Source organism: Papaver somniferum, chromosome 10 (genome assembly GCF_003573695.1).
Source record: "Papaver somniferum cultivar HN1 chromosome 10, ASM357369v1, whole genome shotgun sequence".
NCBI classification, from domain to species: Eukaryota; Viridiplantae; Streptophyta; class Magnoliopsida; order Ranunculales; family Papaveraceae; genus Papaver; species Papaver somniferum.
Window position 1 is genome coordinate 54,210,383 of NC_039367.1, and position 19,445 is coordinate 54,229,827.

The 19,445-nt window shown below is 35.8% G+C and overlaps 1 protein-coding gene across 1 annotated transcript; it reads right to left on the reverse strand.

Annotated features, from left to right (window-relative positions):
- Nucleotides 1–231: 231 nt before the first annotated feature.
- On the reverse strand, nucleotides 232–5,990 carry LOC113318714 (CSC1-like protein At3g21620). The gene is made up of 12 exons (XM_026566936.1): nucleotides 5,748–5,990; nucleotides 5,055–5,369; nucleotides 4,730–4,876; nucleotides 3,692–3,827; nucleotides 3,393–3,494; nucleotides 3,072–3,191; nucleotides 2,882–2,962; nucleotides 2,295–2,635; nucleotides 1,952–2,197; nucleotides 1,384–1,708; nucleotides 988–1,221; nucleotides 232–878 (listed from the first exon to the last, which is right to left on the reverse strand). The coding sequence occupies exons 2-12, from the start codon at nucleotides 5,363–5,365 to the stop codon at nucleotides 624–626; spliced, it is 2,298 nt and encodes a 765-aa protein (XP_026422721.1). The 5' UTR covers nucleotides 5,366–5,369; nucleotides 5,748–5,990; the 3' UTR covers nucleotides 232–623.
- Between the last annotated feature and the right edge of the window lie 13,455 nt (nucleotides 5,991–19,445).

A 19,445-nucleotide genomic window follows, 5' to 3' on the forward strand; every position in this document is an offset into this window, starting at 1 on the left:
AATTTGGTTGTTGGTGAATTTAGAAATAGGTGCGACGCTTGTAGGATCGGTAGAATGCACATGCCATGCCTTGTGCCATTAGAGAATCGGAGAAACATTAGAACTAATCAAACCTGGAGAAACTGAATTCAACCGTAACCCAACCATTTACAACAGTTACTAGTAACACTATGAAATTACGTATAAACTTCTTTCTTTTCATTCAATATACGTAAAGTTTGTTATTTAGAAGAATAAAATGCCAGTAACAGGAATCCAAGTTGCAAATGGCTTTGAAAATCTGCTGGAACTTGTACAGTCTACCAGATCTTTTGGTTTTCTGACAGCTCTCTCAATTTGAATTTTGTGACTCATTCTTCACTAACTTCCACCGTAATCTGTACTGGTGAGAAACATTGATCACAATATGCTTTCTATCTTCGTTAAGGAACAGTTAAACTGCAGTTCAAAAAATCATCATCCTACAGCAATTTCTTCTCTTTGCAAGTTACAAAAATTGGAGGCTGGATTGGGCTACTCTCTCTCCCTGTTTCAACAGCTTTTACAAAGCCACCAATATCTCTTCGGGAAAATAAGAAGCTAAATGCACATCGACCAGAAGTCAAAGTAACACCTAAAACTATTTAATCGGTAACCTCAAGCAACGAACGTGAAGATAAACCGAGACTGCTGTAATTGCTAGTCAATGGTGTTGATCTTCGGGAATGGCGTTTAGTCGGTACCAAGTTTTCCGGTTTCCACTCTTCGTCTACTATATAACTCTCGTCTTCCTCTTCTTCATCCTTGAACACTGGATGAGTATAAGCATTTTCGAGGTACCCTTTTAGAATGAGATTCGGCTCTCTTATTCTTTCCAATGTGTCTTTCATCATTGCTTCCTGTAATCACACAAGAAATGGTGTTCCGTTTCTTTATCACTAAATTCCATGAAGTAGGAAATCAAGAACCAAACAAAGAAAGAAAGAGGGAGAGATCGTCAATTCATACCTGCAACGGAAATTTCTTGAACGCAGGTTCAAAACGATTCTTGCAGAATTTTTTAAAACATATAGTAAGAACAGGAAGAGCAATGAGGAGTGGTGTTGATTGAGCTGCTTTCTTAGTACTTAACAAACCCATTAAAAGAAGCTGTGAGACAATCAAAGCAACAATTATACGGCCATGGACGTCTGGCCAAAATGAAGCTGCACTCTCGTATTCTTGATTGTAAACATTAATAATCTGCAATATCAGACAAGAAGTTTATCTCATCAAATGTCTATTGTTACCAATCACATGTCAGACGATTTATTCTCAATTTTCATGCAGATAAGGTGGTGGAGTCAGACAAACAAGGATGTAAAAGATAAAAAGAAAAGTGGAATTGTAATTGTAAACTCTTACCTGATGACGGAACACAACGTACGCGAGGGCGAAGAATACGATTATGAAAGGAAGTAAGAAAGGAGTGATAACAGCATAAACCAGGCCAAGTAAAAAGTAAAATTGAATCTGAGGTTCCCCTGTATCAAAACCAATACTGCCTGGGTCCATTGCCTCCTCTCTATCCTTTTCCGTTTTTACCAAGAAAAAGTTTTTCAAGTGGTACATAATCAGTGGTTTGAGCCTTAGAATTTCACCAGCAACACCAGCCCATCCATCAACCATTATATAAGTAATGAAGAAAGTTGCTTTCATTGGGATGGAGACACCAATTGTTTCCGGAATTCTGCAGCAAAAACAACAGCTTTATAAGTAACTAGATATATAACCTACGCCGAATAAGCTTAATCTGCATACACTAGTAATTAAGTAACAACTGATGAATCATGGAGGGTATCACCCACTCATATCTAATTTCAACAACTATGACCAGTGAGTGCTTTAAATACTTAGATAAACATGGATTAATCTATCAAAGAATTATAATCATTATTGATATTGTAAGTGGGATATCAGAAAGAAACCATACTGATTAGCCGACTTGTGAATAAAAGTATCTAGCTGTTGAAATGCGGTTCCAGCAATAATACTCCCGAGGAACAAATTAACAAATTTGAAAATATAATATCGTGATGCACATCTCTTCTCCAGTGATGATAACGAATAAAAGCCTTCAAATTTTGACATAAACATCAATATTGTCGGTAGAACAATGAGGAATATCTTTAGAGCAATACCCGGTAGAAACCCTTGGATGAGCGATTTAACGGCAGGCCTGCAACAAAAACATAATTCATTGTGATCATTCACCATTAGTAGAGCATTAACAATTTAAAGTGGCGAAAAGGGACTCAGAAGTAGAGTTCACTAACTTTTCGATGAGGGGCTTTAAGAACGGGACTGCCTTTTCAATTCCTTCGATGTTCGCCAGGGACTGTACAATTGCTATTGGTATCATAAAGAAGAAAGTAAGGAAGAAGAATGCAACACCTATAATAAGTCTCCTAATTGTGAGTGACACAAATGGAATGGCTAAGTTGTTCCAGTATACATCCCGCGGCTCTGGAGCCCACTCAGACAACCATAATGTTGGATTTCTAGTCTGCTGAGTTTGTGCACAGACAGCAGCTGCCCGTCGACTTTTGAAAGAAACAAACGCCGCTGGCATTATATACTTCGGGTTCTTGGTCATCTTTTGCTTCTCTGCCTCTATCTGTAATTCCACACACAATGGTTTTCGACGGTAAGTAAATCAGTAGTGCTACCTTTATCTGAATAGGATGCAACAAGAACAGATCCTCATCATGAGATGTTTAAGTACATGAAGACATATAGGAAACCAATACAAAATGCTTTGACCAAAAGTACATGAAGACAATATAGGAAACCAATACAAAATGGCTTCATAAGATTTGAGAAACAAGCACAATATGTAAGAAGCCAAGAGTGAAAAACTTACTTCTTTTGACAGCTTATCCACTTCACTAGTGTAATAATCAATTGAATCCAGTCTGTCTCCCCATAGTCCGAGAAAGCCAGTCTGTTTAACCAGATTGAAAAACATACAGGTTAATTTTGAGGGTGAAATAGATCATCTGTGGTAATCGGTTATACCAAAAAATTGTATATAAAAGGGTCAAGTAGAGTACCTTTGTCGTTGGTCTTTTAGATTGATTGCGTGAATATCTAAGTTGATTATAATCAAGCCAGTTCTGTGCTTTTTCCTTCTTTTTGACCAATGCACTGAGTTTGTTTCCATTGAATACGACCTGTGTGACGAAATAAGATAGGTAAGAACGACATCACTGACTCTAGAAACAAGCAACCATTTTAACAGTCTGTTAAGCTCAAGGTAAAACTAAATGGAAAAATCAACTATACAGATATCTAGAAATATCAATCACAAATTTCCACCAAAAATTGACAAGAGAATACTAAATTAGTAATAATAGCGAAAGAATATATATCACCTGATGAGTGAGATAACTATCTGGATGGTTGACGAGAAAAAAGTGCTCCACAAGCTCACTAACTGATTCATCAGGGTCTGGCGGTACATTTCTTACGAGGACCTGCACAGGATCCATTAGCGAAATAAAGGATGACTGAATGAGTGCACCACCAAAATGGAAGAAAGATTGAAGCTGAAAATTGAAATTCCTAAACCATGTTTTAATATTGGATACCATGTTACCCAATAGGAACATAATGATAGTTGCACAACTGGAATAGTGAACAGAACAAATTGATCAGAAACATGAGATCTTACTGTAAACTGATCAGGACGGCGTTCTTCTGTTGCCAGAAAGTGCAACCTCATTGTGGCAACCAGTTCATACTCCTTATGCAAAGAATAGCATGTCCAAAAAGTAAACGCATAAGCCATCACTATATGAGTCCAAAATCTGTAACACGGACAAAGAATTTAAAATCATTATCCTAATCAACTTCTCACCTGTAATAACACACTATCTAACCAAGTGAATTAGTAGGCAGGAAGTTATTTCTTTTTTACGCCTAGTTGCCTGGGCTATATAGGGAACAAACTTCTATTTAGAAACCGGTCCCAAAACTACAAAAAAATAAACAAATTACTTATCTAATGAACAAGAAACACTTATTTAAGCAGAAAAGATGTTTAGACCATTTCATATGGGAGTGTTAAGGTGGGGACATCCCCCTTTTGATTAATAAAGATGTTCCTATTTCCTTTTTTGTAAATGAGGATTTTTGCTTTGTGAAATATGGTCCTCCAGAATACAGATTTTTTCAAAGATGTTAAAACTTAAAGGCTGTAACAAAATATATGTGAAAAGCATTTTAGTTCGTGGCGACATGATACTATATGCCATGTTGTTGTCATATGGCTATTTTTCAAATCTAGTTGAGAAGAAATACTTGTAACTCGTTTAAGGATGATTATGTTCAGGAACTTTCAGCACAAATAAGATTATGTTTCAAGGCTTACACACAAAAAAAAAAAAGGTTTGCATCTATTTTTTCTGCAAAGATTGTGGTACTCCACCACTAATTATTATGCAACTTGTAAGATTATCTCAACGAAGTGAAATATTAAACCTTTTGAGCTACCATCATGCAGCTTTTGATACTACTATACTAGCATATGAATAACATTACATATAGGTGTCATCATTTATGAGAATTATAAAATCAAGTCACTGTGTCAATCCAACCGGTTCGTGTTGAAAAATACATATCGAATGTAAACAGTATACTTGTTAATGAGTCATCGACCACAACTAATATAAAGCTAAAATCTTAAACATACAAGAAAAGGTTTACATACCTAGGCGACCCCTCAGGAATATTCGAAATGGAAATTTTGTCTATGTCACTGAAAGTTAATTTTGATTGCTCCAGCGTGTTATTAGTCCAATTTACAGGCACCAGGATTGCAAATGCAAAGAGTGCAATAGGTACGAAGATTTTAAGTCTGCAAAGGAAAAAGGAACAAAAGACAGTTAGTGACAAATCATACATATGTACTGCGTATATCAAATTTTTGGAACATCAAAAGTAAGAAAATATAGTCAAAATACAAAAGAGATAGACTTCATGAGGTGAACAACCGAAAAAGACAAGGCGAAAGGTGATACATATATAAACCATACCCAAGCAAGTAAATCCGTAAGTAGATAGCAGAATCAAGTCCTGCATGTTCAATCAGCGCAGGTTCAGGCATTCTAAGTGCATCTGGCATCCAATTTAAAAACGTGATGTACGACCAAATATCTAAATTCACGAACTTGGTTAAAGCTCCTGAGCCTGCCGGACTGCTTCTTAGACCCTTAAGATACCATTTGGGAAAGTATACTCTATCATTGAAAGGTTGCAATCTTATTAGCGCAAAGATAATAAAGCAAGCAAAGGCGTATATGATATTGATACCCGCTGCAACCCCTATGTCTTGTAGAGTCGCCATCTATCTGTTTGCAAGAACAAAGAAAAATAATCACATATCTTAAAAAGCTACTGATTAAACGATTATACGATTACTAATAACATGAACAACTCTAAACAATGTCACACTCAAATTCCCAAATCCACAATAAGGTAAACAAAAATCCCTAAATTACAAACTGCAACACATTTTAGAATAGGAGCTCAATAGTGTGCACAAATGCTTATTCCATTAACAGAAAATCAAACCTTGACGTCTTTTTCTTTTTTCAATCACTGAAAATCATAACATTGGACTCAAGCATTCTAACATTGAGTTCTAGCTCTATACCCAAATATACAATCAAAAAATACACAAAAAAACAAGTTAAAAAAGAACGTTCATAATCTGACAATGAACTAACCTTCTGAAAATGAGCTAACCTTCTGTTCTGAAATTCTGATTAATGATCGATTAATCATGAAAATCAAGTACTAAGTCCATGTTTGATACTAGAAACCCAGACACATGAACTTAAACAAATAAGATCTAGAAAAGAAAAGTAACGCCTAAAAGTATTAATTCATAAATTGACCATAAAAAGACAGAAAAATTTCTGACTTTACAGTATAAGAAGGTGAACTGAAAATCTGTACAAAATAGTTAATGTTGTCTGAACAGAGAAACTAAAAGAAAATTAACATCTTAAGATCTCGATTTTAATTAGTATTTATGGCAGTCTCTTAATATTTTAAAATATGGTAACCGTCATTCAAGAATAATATATTTGCCACCTATGCTATTTCCAAAACGGCTAGTTTTAGAAGGAAATAATACTGACGCATCAAAAACAACAATGTTGCTAATGGGGTACCAATCTATTTAGGGGTATATCAAATTTCACATGAGACACAATATCCATCGTCAATTAGGCTATTTGGATACAAACCCAGAAATTGCATTCTGTGGAAGCAAAACTATTTTGTTTTTAATTTCTACTTCTGATATGCAGACACGCTAAAAATGATTTTGTTCCTGACTCCCGACTCTGCATCTGGCACCCAAAAGTGCTTTAAGGGATTGGTATTCCCCAAATAAACTTGTATGCCCCCTTAGCATCCATGAAAAATAAACGTCATGCTTTCCTTCCAGGTCAACAGCATGGTTTTGGTACGATTAGTTGGAGAAGTTAACTGTCAACTTCATCGGAAAATACTACGTTATTACATCATCCTTTAAACACCTGTAGATGTTTTGTGGGATCAAGAGGACATAAAAGAATTTCAACTGGACACGTGAGATCAGCTGTTGTCTTATGCAAATATCAGTATTGTGATTGGTTTTAATTAAGTTGTGATCGGTAGTATCAAATCATGGTGCTGGAGATAACTCATAATCTCACATGGGATTTGATTAGGTTTTAATTAAGTAGGTTTGATAATACACGCTTGGGTGGCAACTGAGCTGGAAATCTTATTTTCTCCTCGGGATTTTAGACATTTATCCCGCTTATCTCGGTGACTAAAGATTTTGTGTGCTTTTTTTGGTGTGCATTTTAGTCAAGTACAGATATTTCCGACCAGCATGCTAAAAACAAAACGGAAGTGCCTAGTATGACCAAATAGTTTTTTGATTGAATTGAAACAATTCTTTTTCTTTTTTTTTTTTTTGGTATACTAAGACCGCACAAAATTAAAACAACCTGTTTGACATATCAGGTGACATGACAAATGCACAAAATTAAAACAACCTGTTTGACATATCAGATGACATGATAAATGAGTGACGCCACTATAGGAAACCAACTGAGCGAGAGTTATTATCGACAATTATTAATTATAGTGCTTGCGATAATATGAGTATCGAGGGCGACACCCTGCAGGCATACCTCTCCTTTAGATACTCTTTTTTTTATCAACCTATTTTGTCCCCACGGTACAGAGAAAAGTTCCGGGTACAATTCCATTCAACTTTCCAATGGCGGAGAAATGCAACTGACGAGATGTATGAGCCATTGGAACAAAAAGGCTTCTAGGATCCGAGGTCTCCATCATTTAATCGTTGCTATATCGTTCAACGATTATTTTGTAACGAGCATTTCCCCTTGTACTTCTTCAAATTACTCACACCTACTTCTACATACATTTTACCAATCTCTTTATATGTATTCTCAATTTTAAGTTTCATAATGATCAATGGTGAGATCCAATGAAGATAGGAATGCTATTACGAATCGGTTTAGATTACAGAAAGAAATGCGTCAACAAAGGGTGCAACAACTTGATGATGAGGAAGCTGTAGATAAACAACTAATCGACACTCTGATGTTCGTATATTCGGGACAAATACCTAGAGTTACAGAGCCAAAATAAGTATTCTCAAGAAGATATACGTATCGAGGGAGGGAATTTTACCACCAGAAGCTGATGGACGATTATTTTCTTCCCAATTGTGCATACTCTGATCAAGATTTCCAACGTTGATTCCGCATGCCTCGGCACCTAGTGAAAAAGATTATTTATGACCTTTGTCGAGTAGAACCTCAATTTAATTATTAGGTTGATACACTAAATATTAGAGGTCATAGTCCTGACAAAAAGTTACTTCGGCTCTAAGGGTTCTACATTATGGCAAACTAGAGGATACGAACGATGAGTACCTTCGTATGGGCAAAGAACTTCATTCAATTATCTTTCATTCTTTTGCGAATGAATAATTAATCATTTTGGTCCAACTTATTTACGAAAACCAACCCAAGAAGATGTTAGACAAATATTAAGGGAAAATCAGGATATGGGGTTCCCAAGAATGCTAGGTAATCTTGATTGCATGCATTGGGTATGGCAGGGATGCTGTGTTTGTTGGGCCAGTCAATATAAGGGTCATTACCCGAAACCAACCGTTATCCTTGAAGCTACTGCTTCTTATGAGTGTTGGATATGGCACGCTTTTTTTTTGTCTTCTGGGTTCACAAAATAATATTTATGTTTTGCACAAGTAGCCTTTGTTTGAAGATCTAAAGTATGGAGTTTGTCCTGAAGTATGTTTCACAATCAATGCACTCATGGGTATTATCTTGCGGATGGTATATATCCAAAATGGTCAACCTTGGTTCATTGTTATCGTCATCCCTCTGTCGGCGCATTGGGTAATTCATACCAACATTTTAAAATACGCCATATGGCGTTGAGGAAGGATGTGGAACGGGCTTTTGGAATTTTGAAGAGGAAGTTCGCTATCATTCGTGGGCCATATCATGGTTGAAATACACAAGACTATGCTCACTTGCATGATTCTAACTAACATGGTAATTCAGGAAACACGTCGTGATAAGGAGTGGACTAACTATGGACATGAAGATTTGAGGCATGTGTGAGGGTAAAATACCCGATCGCCACGTGTCAACATCTTAAGGAATGGTTTCATGATAAGACTATGAGATGGAAGTATCGAATCATATTCTAAAAGGTGATTTCGTCTGAATCGAGACGCCTGCTACAAAGCTACATGAATGACGCGTGTGAGGAGTGGTCTAATCAAATCAGACGGTCAAGTCTAAAAAGAAGGAATGCATTTAATGAAGGATCAGAAGAGGCGTGGGCGAATGTACATCGCATCAGAAGGCTTGGACGATCTATACTATAACCCGAGGATGGTGCGGTACGATACCCTCAAGGAGGAGAAGTACGATGATGCACAAAGCGAGATAACTCGGAAGGAGAACCGAGCGAGGCATCACAAGGGATAGTTTAGAGTTCGTCCGAAGTAACGAGAACATGTACGATAGCTCCCCCAGCTCGGCGAGATCGGGCCATACCTTCACGAGTCTAGTTTGTCTATAAATACCAGTCTATGTAGAAGGATATGGGCATGTAATTTTAGATGGTCTTTCTACAGAGAATTCTAGAGAGAGGTTTAGAGAAAGAAAGAGTGAGAAGTCTAAGTGATATTTGTAACTTTTTCAAGGGTAAGACCTTAATCAATAAGGAAGATAGTTTCTTTCCCGTGGATGTAGGTCTTCATGGACGAACCACGTTATATACTTGTGTTAATCTTTACTTTCATGTTCTTTACATCTTGTTGATCTTTGAATCTTGAATTTTAGTAGTTTTATAGCCTTTATATCTACTTGGGTGTAGCCATCAGAAAAGATGCAGTTACAACATGAGATTCAACCACAAAGAGGCGTGTCTGCAAGAAACTATGGGGAAATGGCTAACCAGAATCTGTATGACAGACTAAGAGAAGATCTGAGAGTGAATCTTTGGGAAGAGAATGGAAGAGTCGGTGGGCGTCATTATTAAATTTTATTATGCATCAATTAAACATTTAATTGTTAATTTATTTGTAGTTTGTTTATTCAATATTAAGTTAATGATTAAACTTATCATTAAGTAGAATGCAACAACATTTCAAATTAAGCAACTTTTTATTTCAAATTAATATTAATATTAATTAGAATGCAACAACATTTTAAATTAAAACTAAAATTAATATATCAATTAACTAGAGGTATTACTACATTGAAGTCATCATCATCACCAGCTTGGTTGTTATTAAATCCAGCTTGTTGTTCAGTATGTGCTTGTAGCCTGTCAAATTTGATTTTCCATACATCTTTTGTTGGGGTTCATAATTGAAGTGTTGTATTGAAGAATATTATGATTGTCATAGTCATTGAAAAAATTTTCGATTTTTTTTTTAGGTTTTAGTTTTGAATTAGAATTTTCGATTTTTGGCTTTAGGCTTTAGATCTCAATTATGATTGGAGAAAGTTTGAAGAAGCAACAACAAAGGAATTGATCATATACTCCTCCAAAGGTGAGTAAGGATCTTGTTTGAGCGACAATTGATATGAGTGTGAGATTCACACAGAATTTTAGTCGTTGTCAAAATTATAGGGGATGGGTTTTGTTTGAGCTGAATTCCGAGAACACGAATATGATTCTGCTGCCGTGAGATGGTGAAAAAACGGGGGTCTAACAACCACACCCAATATTTCGTTCAGGCAATCTTTATGGACAAATTCCAATATAATTCCAAGAGAATCAACTAGACAGTCAGACTCAATCAATGGAAATATATCCAAGATCAGTTGTATCTCTGTTTCACAATGTAATTAGCAAATCAAACAGATAGAAATCCGCGAGCCTGATTATTATGTGAAACTACTTAAACGGTACTGAAGACCAATTTTCAAGTGTTAACCAATTTATATCAACAACCAAAGGTTGGATTATCTAATTGATTGAATTACGCACAACCTGTGATATTTCAATTATATAAACAAATATAATGCGAAAAAGAAATAACACAGTCACCAGAAATTTTGTTAACGAGGAAACCGAAAATGCAGAAAAACCCCGGGACCTAGTCCAGATTTGAACACCACACTGTATTAAGCCGCTACAGACACTAGCCTACTGCAGGTTAACTTCGGACTGGAATGTAGTTGAGCCCTAACCAATATCACACTAATTAAGGTACAATCGCGTTACTTACGCCTCTAGAACCACGCCGGATTCTGCGCACTTGATTACCTTCACTGATCTCACCCACAACTAAGAGTTGCTATGACCCAAAGTCGAAAACTTGATAAACCAATCTGTCTCACACAGAAAAGTCTATTGAATAGATAAATATGTCTCCCACATAAATACCTATGAGTTTTGTTCCATCTTTTGATAAATCAAGGTGAAAAGGAACCAATTGATACACCGGACTTATATTCCCGAAGAACAACCTAGTAATATCAACCACCTCACAACAATCTTAATCGTATGGTAGCGAAACAAGATATTGTGGAATCACAAACGATGAGACGAAGATGTTTGTGACTACTTTTTATCTTGCCTATCGGAGATTAAATCTCGAGCAAATCTTAGAGAAGATAATACTCAATACGATTAAACAAAGCAAGATCAGAACACGTAACTATCCGTATGATATTCGTTTTGGCCAATGGAAAACTATATCCTCTATTTCTACACAAACACAAACCATCACACGGATCGCCACCTCATTGTCAATTGCTTTCGATCTCAGCCACACAACATCACATGGATCGCCACCCAAGAACTCATCACCTAATTCACCCTAAGACAATCCGTATGATATTCATTTGGGCCAATAGAGTACAACAACTTATTCCCTAGTCTATATATGCTCATTGTTTTTCACCCCCTATACACAACTCTTTTTTTTCTTTCTTCCGATGGTTTATTAGTTAAGAAAAAAAAGTAAAAAAAAATTAAGAAGATTTTTTTCTTTCTTCTGATAATTGTTTCGTCATTTGATTTTTCCTGAGTTAATATTTATTAGTTAAGAAAAAAAAAGTTAACAAGATTTTTTTCTTTCTTCTGAAAACTATTTATCATTTCCTGTTTTCAAGTTGATTATTTTCTCATTTCTAGAGTTTATTAGGTAAGAAAAAAAAAGTTAAGAAGATTTTTTTTCTTTCTTCTGAAAAATATTTCTCATTTCCTGTTTTGTAGTCGAATATTTTCTCATTTCTAGAGTTTATTAATTAAGAAAAAAAAAGTTAAGAAGATTTTTTTCTTTCTTCTGAAAACTATTTCTCATTTCCTGTTTTCTAGTTGAATATTTTCTCATTTCTAGAGTTTATTAGGTAAGAAAAAAAAATTAAGAAGATTTTTTTTATTCTGAAAACTATTTCTCATTTCTTGTTTTCTAGTTGAATATTTTCTCATTTCTAGAGTTTATTAGTTAAGAAAAAAAAGTTAAGAAGATTTATCTTCTCTTTTTGGTGATTTGATATAAGAAATTGATTTTATTTTAAATTTAGATCTGATATTATTTTAGATTTTGAAGAGTAGAGAAAGACTCGTTAGATCTGATAACAATTTCTTTTTTCTTTCTTATCATAACTATTCGATTAAATATTTAATTAAGAAGATTTATCTTCTTCTTTTCCCAAGATGAACTGGGGAAGAAGTATTTCGTCGTACTGCGGAGGTCGGGTTTGTGTTTATTATGAAACATGGAGGTCGGGTTTGCATAAATTATGATACAAGGAGTTCGGGTTTGTGTATATTACGAAATGGGGAAAATAAGAAGCAGAGGTGTACAGAGTCCTGATACCATTGACAACCTCGAAGCCAAGGTTAGAGGTTTTGCTGGTTAAACAGTTCAAGAGGTGAAGAACTCTGGTCGACTAAGATTGTACATATAATAAGAAGATTGTAAGTTTGTTGGTTGTACATAAATAATGGGTCTTGTTAAGGGGTCATCCTATGTACCGTTTGATGAATTTGATTTTTTCTTTTTGAGCCGACCGACCAGGGTGAAGGACCCGAAGGAAGGGAATCTCTTTTATGGCCACTTTTTTGTAAAATGAAGAGTAACAAAAATATTCAATCTGATAAAAAGATTGGAAATTTTCATGTCCATGGTTACCTTTTCACTAGAAAAAATTGTCTCTTCCTTTTAGTCCAATTACTATAAGAATCCTGTTATAGGGGCTAAGGTTTCTATTAGAGGGGCTGATATAATAGGACAAAAAGGGTCATTAGATAGTAATTTCAAAAATCCCCTATCAAAAATATTTTTGTAATGACTAATTAACCCTTACATAGTTTAGTGTTATAATCTAGTTTAGTGTTAATAATCTAGTTTAGTTTTGATAATCAAATTTCACTTGTATTTACTCTAAAACAAATCAAAATCAGATTTTAGAGTTAAAAAAAGTACAATGTAGAGGAGAAAAAAAACTTTTGTGATATTTGTGAAACCCTAGATTTTGATTCACTCAACCAAAATGAGCGATTCCAGTGACAAATTTGAGATGGGTGAATCTCTATATGATAGAGAAAACAAATACTACATACCTCTTGATGGAGATCCGGATATGGAGTATTTGTTAGATGGTAGAGATGTTTTAACCCATAGTGAAGGTCAATCTCAATCAATTGAAGAAATTAACCAAGAAAATGAAGAACCCGTGGCTGAAAATGAACAGGTATACCTCTAACATAGTTCCAATTAGCTTTTTGTTGCTCAAAATTATCTAAAGTACGTAAAAGTATCAATTTTTTTACATTTTCAGCGTGACTTACGGTTTGTAAGTTTTCTCAATACCAACTGTAACTGGTTAAATTTGGGGAAAACCCAATTGTAGAACCAGTTACGGTTGGTAAACAAATCTTCGTTGTTTTTGGCGTTCACTTCTTACCAACCGCAACATATCATGCGCATGGTTGTATTTACTGCACAAGTTACGGTTTGTAAAGTGAAATTCGATACCAACTGTAACCTTTCTACGGTTTATTTTATATTTTTGTTTGTAACCGTAAAATACTCTGTGTGTTTTCAAATGTTTGGTTCGGTTGGAAATGTGTACCTACGGTTTGTTTTTTCTGTTTACGGTTCGTCCCGAATCCTCACTTACCAACCTTATATGACATACAATTTGTTTTAGATTATATTTTTGAACCGTAAGTTTAGTACGGTTTGTCACGCCCCTTTAAGTACCAATCGTAGGTTGATATATGTTGTTGTTTGGTTGTATCGTTTACACTAATGTGGGGTATATGTTTGTCCAGGTCGTGGATTTACCTCCCTAAATGGATGAACAACCTTTAGCGAATGAACTTCTCACCGAAGATTCTACCCTTCACTATTTAACCGACTTGGTATGTTAATGAAAACATACATCTTTCATCTTTGGAAAACATTACTAGAAATTTCATATTGCTTAATTTGTTTTCTAACATTTTGTTTTTGAACGTATTTTGTAGACATGGAAGGAGAGATGATGCAAAGAAGTGGGCTAGAGAACGAGGCAAGTTGATTATGTGTATCATAGTTTGTAATAGTTACACTAATGACAACTGCTTTCAAATGGTCTGCGAGTGTAGTGGACAACATAAAAGTCACGCAAAAAAGGGTACCTTGCATGAAACAAAGACAAAGAGGAAGAATATTACTTTCACTAAGAAGACCCGATGTCCCTTCAAGCTTCAATTTAGAACAAACGTGGCAAAATATTGGTTTTTGGAGAAAGTTATATGAGGTAGTCATAACCACCCTATACCGGGGAGTTTGTTAACACACCCTTATGCTGGACGCCTTACTGAAGAAGAAGAGAAGATCGTAGAGTCCATGACCCAAAATCGTATGAAGCCCATTGATATCCTCGCTCACTTAAAGCTAAGAAACCCACAAAATGCTTCTACGTACTTTGGCCATCATCTACAACGCAAGAATAAAATTGAAGAATAAGAAATGGGAACAAAGGAACGAAATGCAACAATTAAGGCATTTGGGGGAGGCGCATAATTACTCGATTTTCCACGATGAAGATGCGAAAGGACAAATAAAACATCTTTTATTGGCTCATCCTGAGTTTGTAAAGTTGGCACGGTGCTCTCATCAATTGCTTCTAATGGATTGCACATACAAAACCAACAAGTTTGAGATGTCGTTGTTGAACATTGTCGGGCAAACTTCTACCAATGCTCCTTTTAGTGTTGGTTTTTGCTTCTTGAAAAATAAGCTCGAAGAGAGCTATGTGTAGGCACTAAAATAAGTAAAGTTATTCTACGTAGAGGGATATACTCCAAAGGTGATTATTAACGACAAGGAATAAGCTTTGTTGAATGCAATAAAGAGGGTTTTCCCGGAAGCTCATAACCTTGTTTGCTTGTTCCACTTGTGGAATAGTATTGAAGCTAAGTGCATGCACATTGTCCGTCCAACCAAAAAAAGCGAAATGGATAGAATAAAGAAATTACCGTTACATCAACAAGAGGATACCAAAGAGAAATTTAAGAAGGATGACAAGTTGGCCGAACTAAAATGGGAAAGTTTCAAATCGGAGTGGGGAGCCTTGACACATTATATCAACGTTGATGAATATGAGGATAAAGCTCGTATGTTAGTGGCTCATTGGAAAAGAAGTTGTCCAAGTGTTGTGAAGTATTTGTTAGATAATTGGTTGGATCCGCACAAAGAGAAGTTTTTAGCGGCATTCACTAACCAATATAAGCACTTTGACAACCAAGCTACAAGTACGGCAGAGTCATCTCACAACCGGTTGAAGAAGAAACTTCATAGTTCTAATGGTGGGTTAGTTACGGTATTCGAAGCCATGGATGCGTATTTCCGCCGTGATCACGATAGAATTACGAAGTCTTTTGAAAATCCGAAGTAACCAACATACCAAATGGTTAGACAATTCGTGGGTAAGGGGAATTACACATAAAGTTTCGCACCGCGCAATTGATAAGATAATGTATGAAGTACAACATTTTGAATTGGGGGATTATGAAGAAGAGTGTGTTTGTCCAAACATGACAAGTTTGGGACTCCCATGTCGGCATGTTATAGACACATACCAAGACAAAGTGATCCCGATTCAAGATGTTGATCCCTTTTGGAAACAAATATCATTCCATGAAATAATAGTTGATCAAGATTTTGGAGGAACGTTTGCCGATACAGATATTGGAAAAGCTCTAGTCGATAAATATGCTACACTAACCCGGGGCCAAAGGAAAATATGGTTGAGTAACTTGAGAGATTTTGTATATCCACAATTTAGGTATGATATCAAGGAACCACCAAAGGGGAAGAGTAAGGGGAGGCCTCCTACGAAAAAAAAAGAGGTACGTAAGAAATAAAAAGGCAAGGGAATTGGCGGAAGAATCAAAGAAAAGAGATCCTTCGGGTTATGAAAGGTTGAGAAAGGAATATGAAGCGGAGGATGAGATGGAAGAGGATGTTCAAGGTACAAACAAACGAAAAAGAGGTCAAGCGGATAAAGTAGAACCAAGCCGTCGAAATGTACAACAAAAATGTATCGAGCTTCCTACTCAAGAAAGTGCAACAAGCAAAATTGACCTTAAAGGAAAAGGTCCGGTATTTCGCCCCAAAGAACAACAAAGAAGCAATATTGACGTTAAAGGAAAATGTCCGGTATTTCGCTCCAAAGAACAACAAAGAAGCAAAGTTGTTGTTGAAGGAAATGGTTGCAAATAAAGTGGAAAAAATATGATGGAGTTAAAGGTAAAGGTTCCTATGTCGGTTTCGAAGTTTCCTTCCAAGATAGTTCAATAAAAAAACTTGTTGGTAAAGTTGGTGTTAAGCAATTAGCAAAGAACAATGAAAAGATTCCGATGGTAGAAAACATTCCATCAAGTGGTGCGAAGGAGAATGAGACGCTTCGTATAAAAGGAGTGCCTAAACCACCACCTAGAGATGAGAATGACCGATATATCCGGAACTATTACATTCTCTATGAATATTACCTTTTTCGTTTCCTCGACTTTTTTCGTGATTACATCAAGGCCACGGATGATGTTCATGGTGATGGGAATTGTGGTTACCACGTCTTTGTGGATCAACTTGGACCCTTTGAAGACGCGAAAGAGTGGGGTTGTGACCAAGTTACTTATGTAAGGGAAAAATGCTTAATGGAACTACGTGGTCACCGCGAATTTTATAAGCCAATGATGAGAGTCGAAAGAAAAGAAACTGATGCGGTGTTAAACGAGATCTTTGCAGAATGGGAAAGGCGGCTAAACGACAATAAATGTTTGACAAGGGAATATTGGATGCGCATGCCAATATGTGGACAATTACTCGCTAATGCATTCAATTGCGTCATTCATTTGATCTCCAAAGAAATGAATTTCACATTTGCACCAACAAGAATACCGTTTGACGAAGATTTGTCAACAACAAAAACAGTTGTCATTGGGCACGTGCTAGGAGATCATTACATTGACCTCAGATTGAAAGAAGGAAGCCCTTACCTCCATTGAGGATTGGATTTTATTTTGACGGTGAACTCCCCAAGACTTGGTGCAATCGATTTGAGGAAAAAATAGAATTATGGAAGGCTATACTACTGTCGAGGCCAACCCAATTCATATTTATGAGTGATGATGATGATGCATAATTGTTGTGAAGGGTGGTGAAATTCATTTTATATTTTGTATTTTGGTATTTTGACTAAATACGATGTGATTAAAAGTGACAATATCATATCTATTTGATTCACGTTATGAATGAAAGTATTTTGTTTAATTTATATTATTGTAAGAAACCGTAACAAACAATGAAAGTTTATTTGTTATCGTTTACCAACCATAACTGGAACTAAAATTTTTTTTCAAATTCCGGGGTTATTTACGGTTGGTAATGATTACATATTGACAAACCGTAACAGACAATGAAAACTTATTTCAGCTTCCATATTTGTTACGGTTCTTAATTATTATCCAGTAATGAACCGTAACTCTAACTAAAAAACTAATCCAGGCTCAAGCACATAAGATTACAACCAATAAACCAACTTCATTACTAAACAATCTTCAACATTACAAACATTGAACTATTATAAATATAGATGACATTACAACACGTTCATTATACTAATATTCAGGTTGACGAGTGCGATAGAAGTTTTTAAGGATGTTGAAATGAGGTAAGTATTGAAATTTCGATCTTTTCCATCGTCTCCATTCTTGAATAGAGCTCTCTAAAACTTCACCGTCAGTTTCGCCCCTTAATCGTATTTGACCCATAATACGAACTAATGCCATAAATTCTTTAACTTTATCCCGAATAGCTCCATATCGAACGTACGACATAATTCCATCGCGGTTATTAGGGTTACCTATTTCGGAACAAAAAATTTCATAAATGATTCTCCAATAACTTGTACTCACCAAACTATCTCGACATCGTTCTTCTCCTTTTTTTTTGGATAGCATAGAATATAGCTACGGCAAATACATAAATCTTCTTCCAAAGTAAAATTAGGAACTTGATCCATAATTAGGTTGAAGGTAGTTTAGTAGGAAATGATTCATGTGGAAGTGTAACTTCTAAGTAAGGTGGATAAGCATATACATATAACAATTTGTTTTTTGTGCTATGTAACGGATCTATTTTTTGAAAATAAAGTCGTTGAAGGTTTCAACGGCTATATTTTCAAATCAAACAATGACAACTCAGTGCATAACATCAATCATATCCTGAAAATTAGAAGTTACGGTTTGTAACTATAATATCGACATCAACCGTAACTCTGGAATTGTTTTTCTACAGAGTTACGTTTGGTTATGAGTGAGTCAGTACACACCGTAACTCTGTAGAAAATTAAATTCCAGAGTTACGGTTCACCTGTTAGGATATGATTACACACCATAACTCTGCATAATAAATTTGCCACAGAGTTACGGTTCATTAACTGATTTCCAAACCAACCGTAAGTGTGACCTCCCAAAATCAAAAAAGTTCCAGGGTTATTTACGGTGGCTAATTATTATCATTTACTAACCGTAACAGTGGATATAATGAACTATATTGGTTCCTTGAGGAGTTACGGTTAGTAACTAAAAGTCGAGACCAACCGTAACATTGGATATAATGAACCATATTGGTTCCTTAATGAGCCACGGTTTGTAATTGAAAATCATTACCAACCGTAATTGTTGAGCTATCAAAAATTTGCCACACAACCAGTAACTAACCACACAATTCATAAGATGTTAATTCTTTCTAAGTAATCCATAAGCTAAAATCCATAAACACACAGCCATTAGTTCGTCATAATATCCATAAGCTAAAAACTAACCACACAATCATTAGTTCGTGATAATATCCATAAGTTAAAATCCGTAACTAACAAACCGCACAAAGAAAAGAAATAAAAGGGGTGTTCTGCTATCAAATGTCACACAACCATAACTAAGCACGACGACCACGACCTCTTTTGTTGGTGGTACCACCACCACTAGTGCGAGGACCATCACGACAACCACCACGACTACGACCACCGCGACCACGACCACCTATTTGGCTAGTACACACACCGTGAACATCCTCATCGAAATATGTCTCTTTGCTGCTAGATGACGGCTGACTATGGCTAGTACTCGCACCTCCAATAGAGTTTATGCTCCTATTTAAACCTCTTTCTTCCGTGACCATCCCCTCATACAATTCTTTCTTGGTTGGATCATGCATGTTCCTTATTTTCTATTGTAAGATCCTTTGTTGAGGAGCTTTAATGACACCATTACCACAGATGCATGAAGTCAAACTATTTGCCAAATCTTGTGCTCGCTTTTTCTATTCACACATAAAGGAGTGT

Excerpts from the sequence above, each read along its gene's own strand:
- LOC113318714 (XM_026566936.1), bottom strand. The coding sequence starts at position 5,365 with ATGGCGACTCTACAAGACATAGGGGTTGCAGCGGGTATCAATATCATA. Across the intron at positions 4,877-5,054 it reads TTACGGATTTACTTGCTTGG|ACTTAAAATCTTCGTACCTA; the intron begins GTATGGTTTATA and ends TTTCCTTTGCAG. Across the intron at positions 2,198-2,294 it reads TTAAAGCCCCTCATCGAAAA|GCCTGCCGTTAAATCGCTCA; the intron begins GTTAGTGAACTC and ends TTTTTGTTGCAG.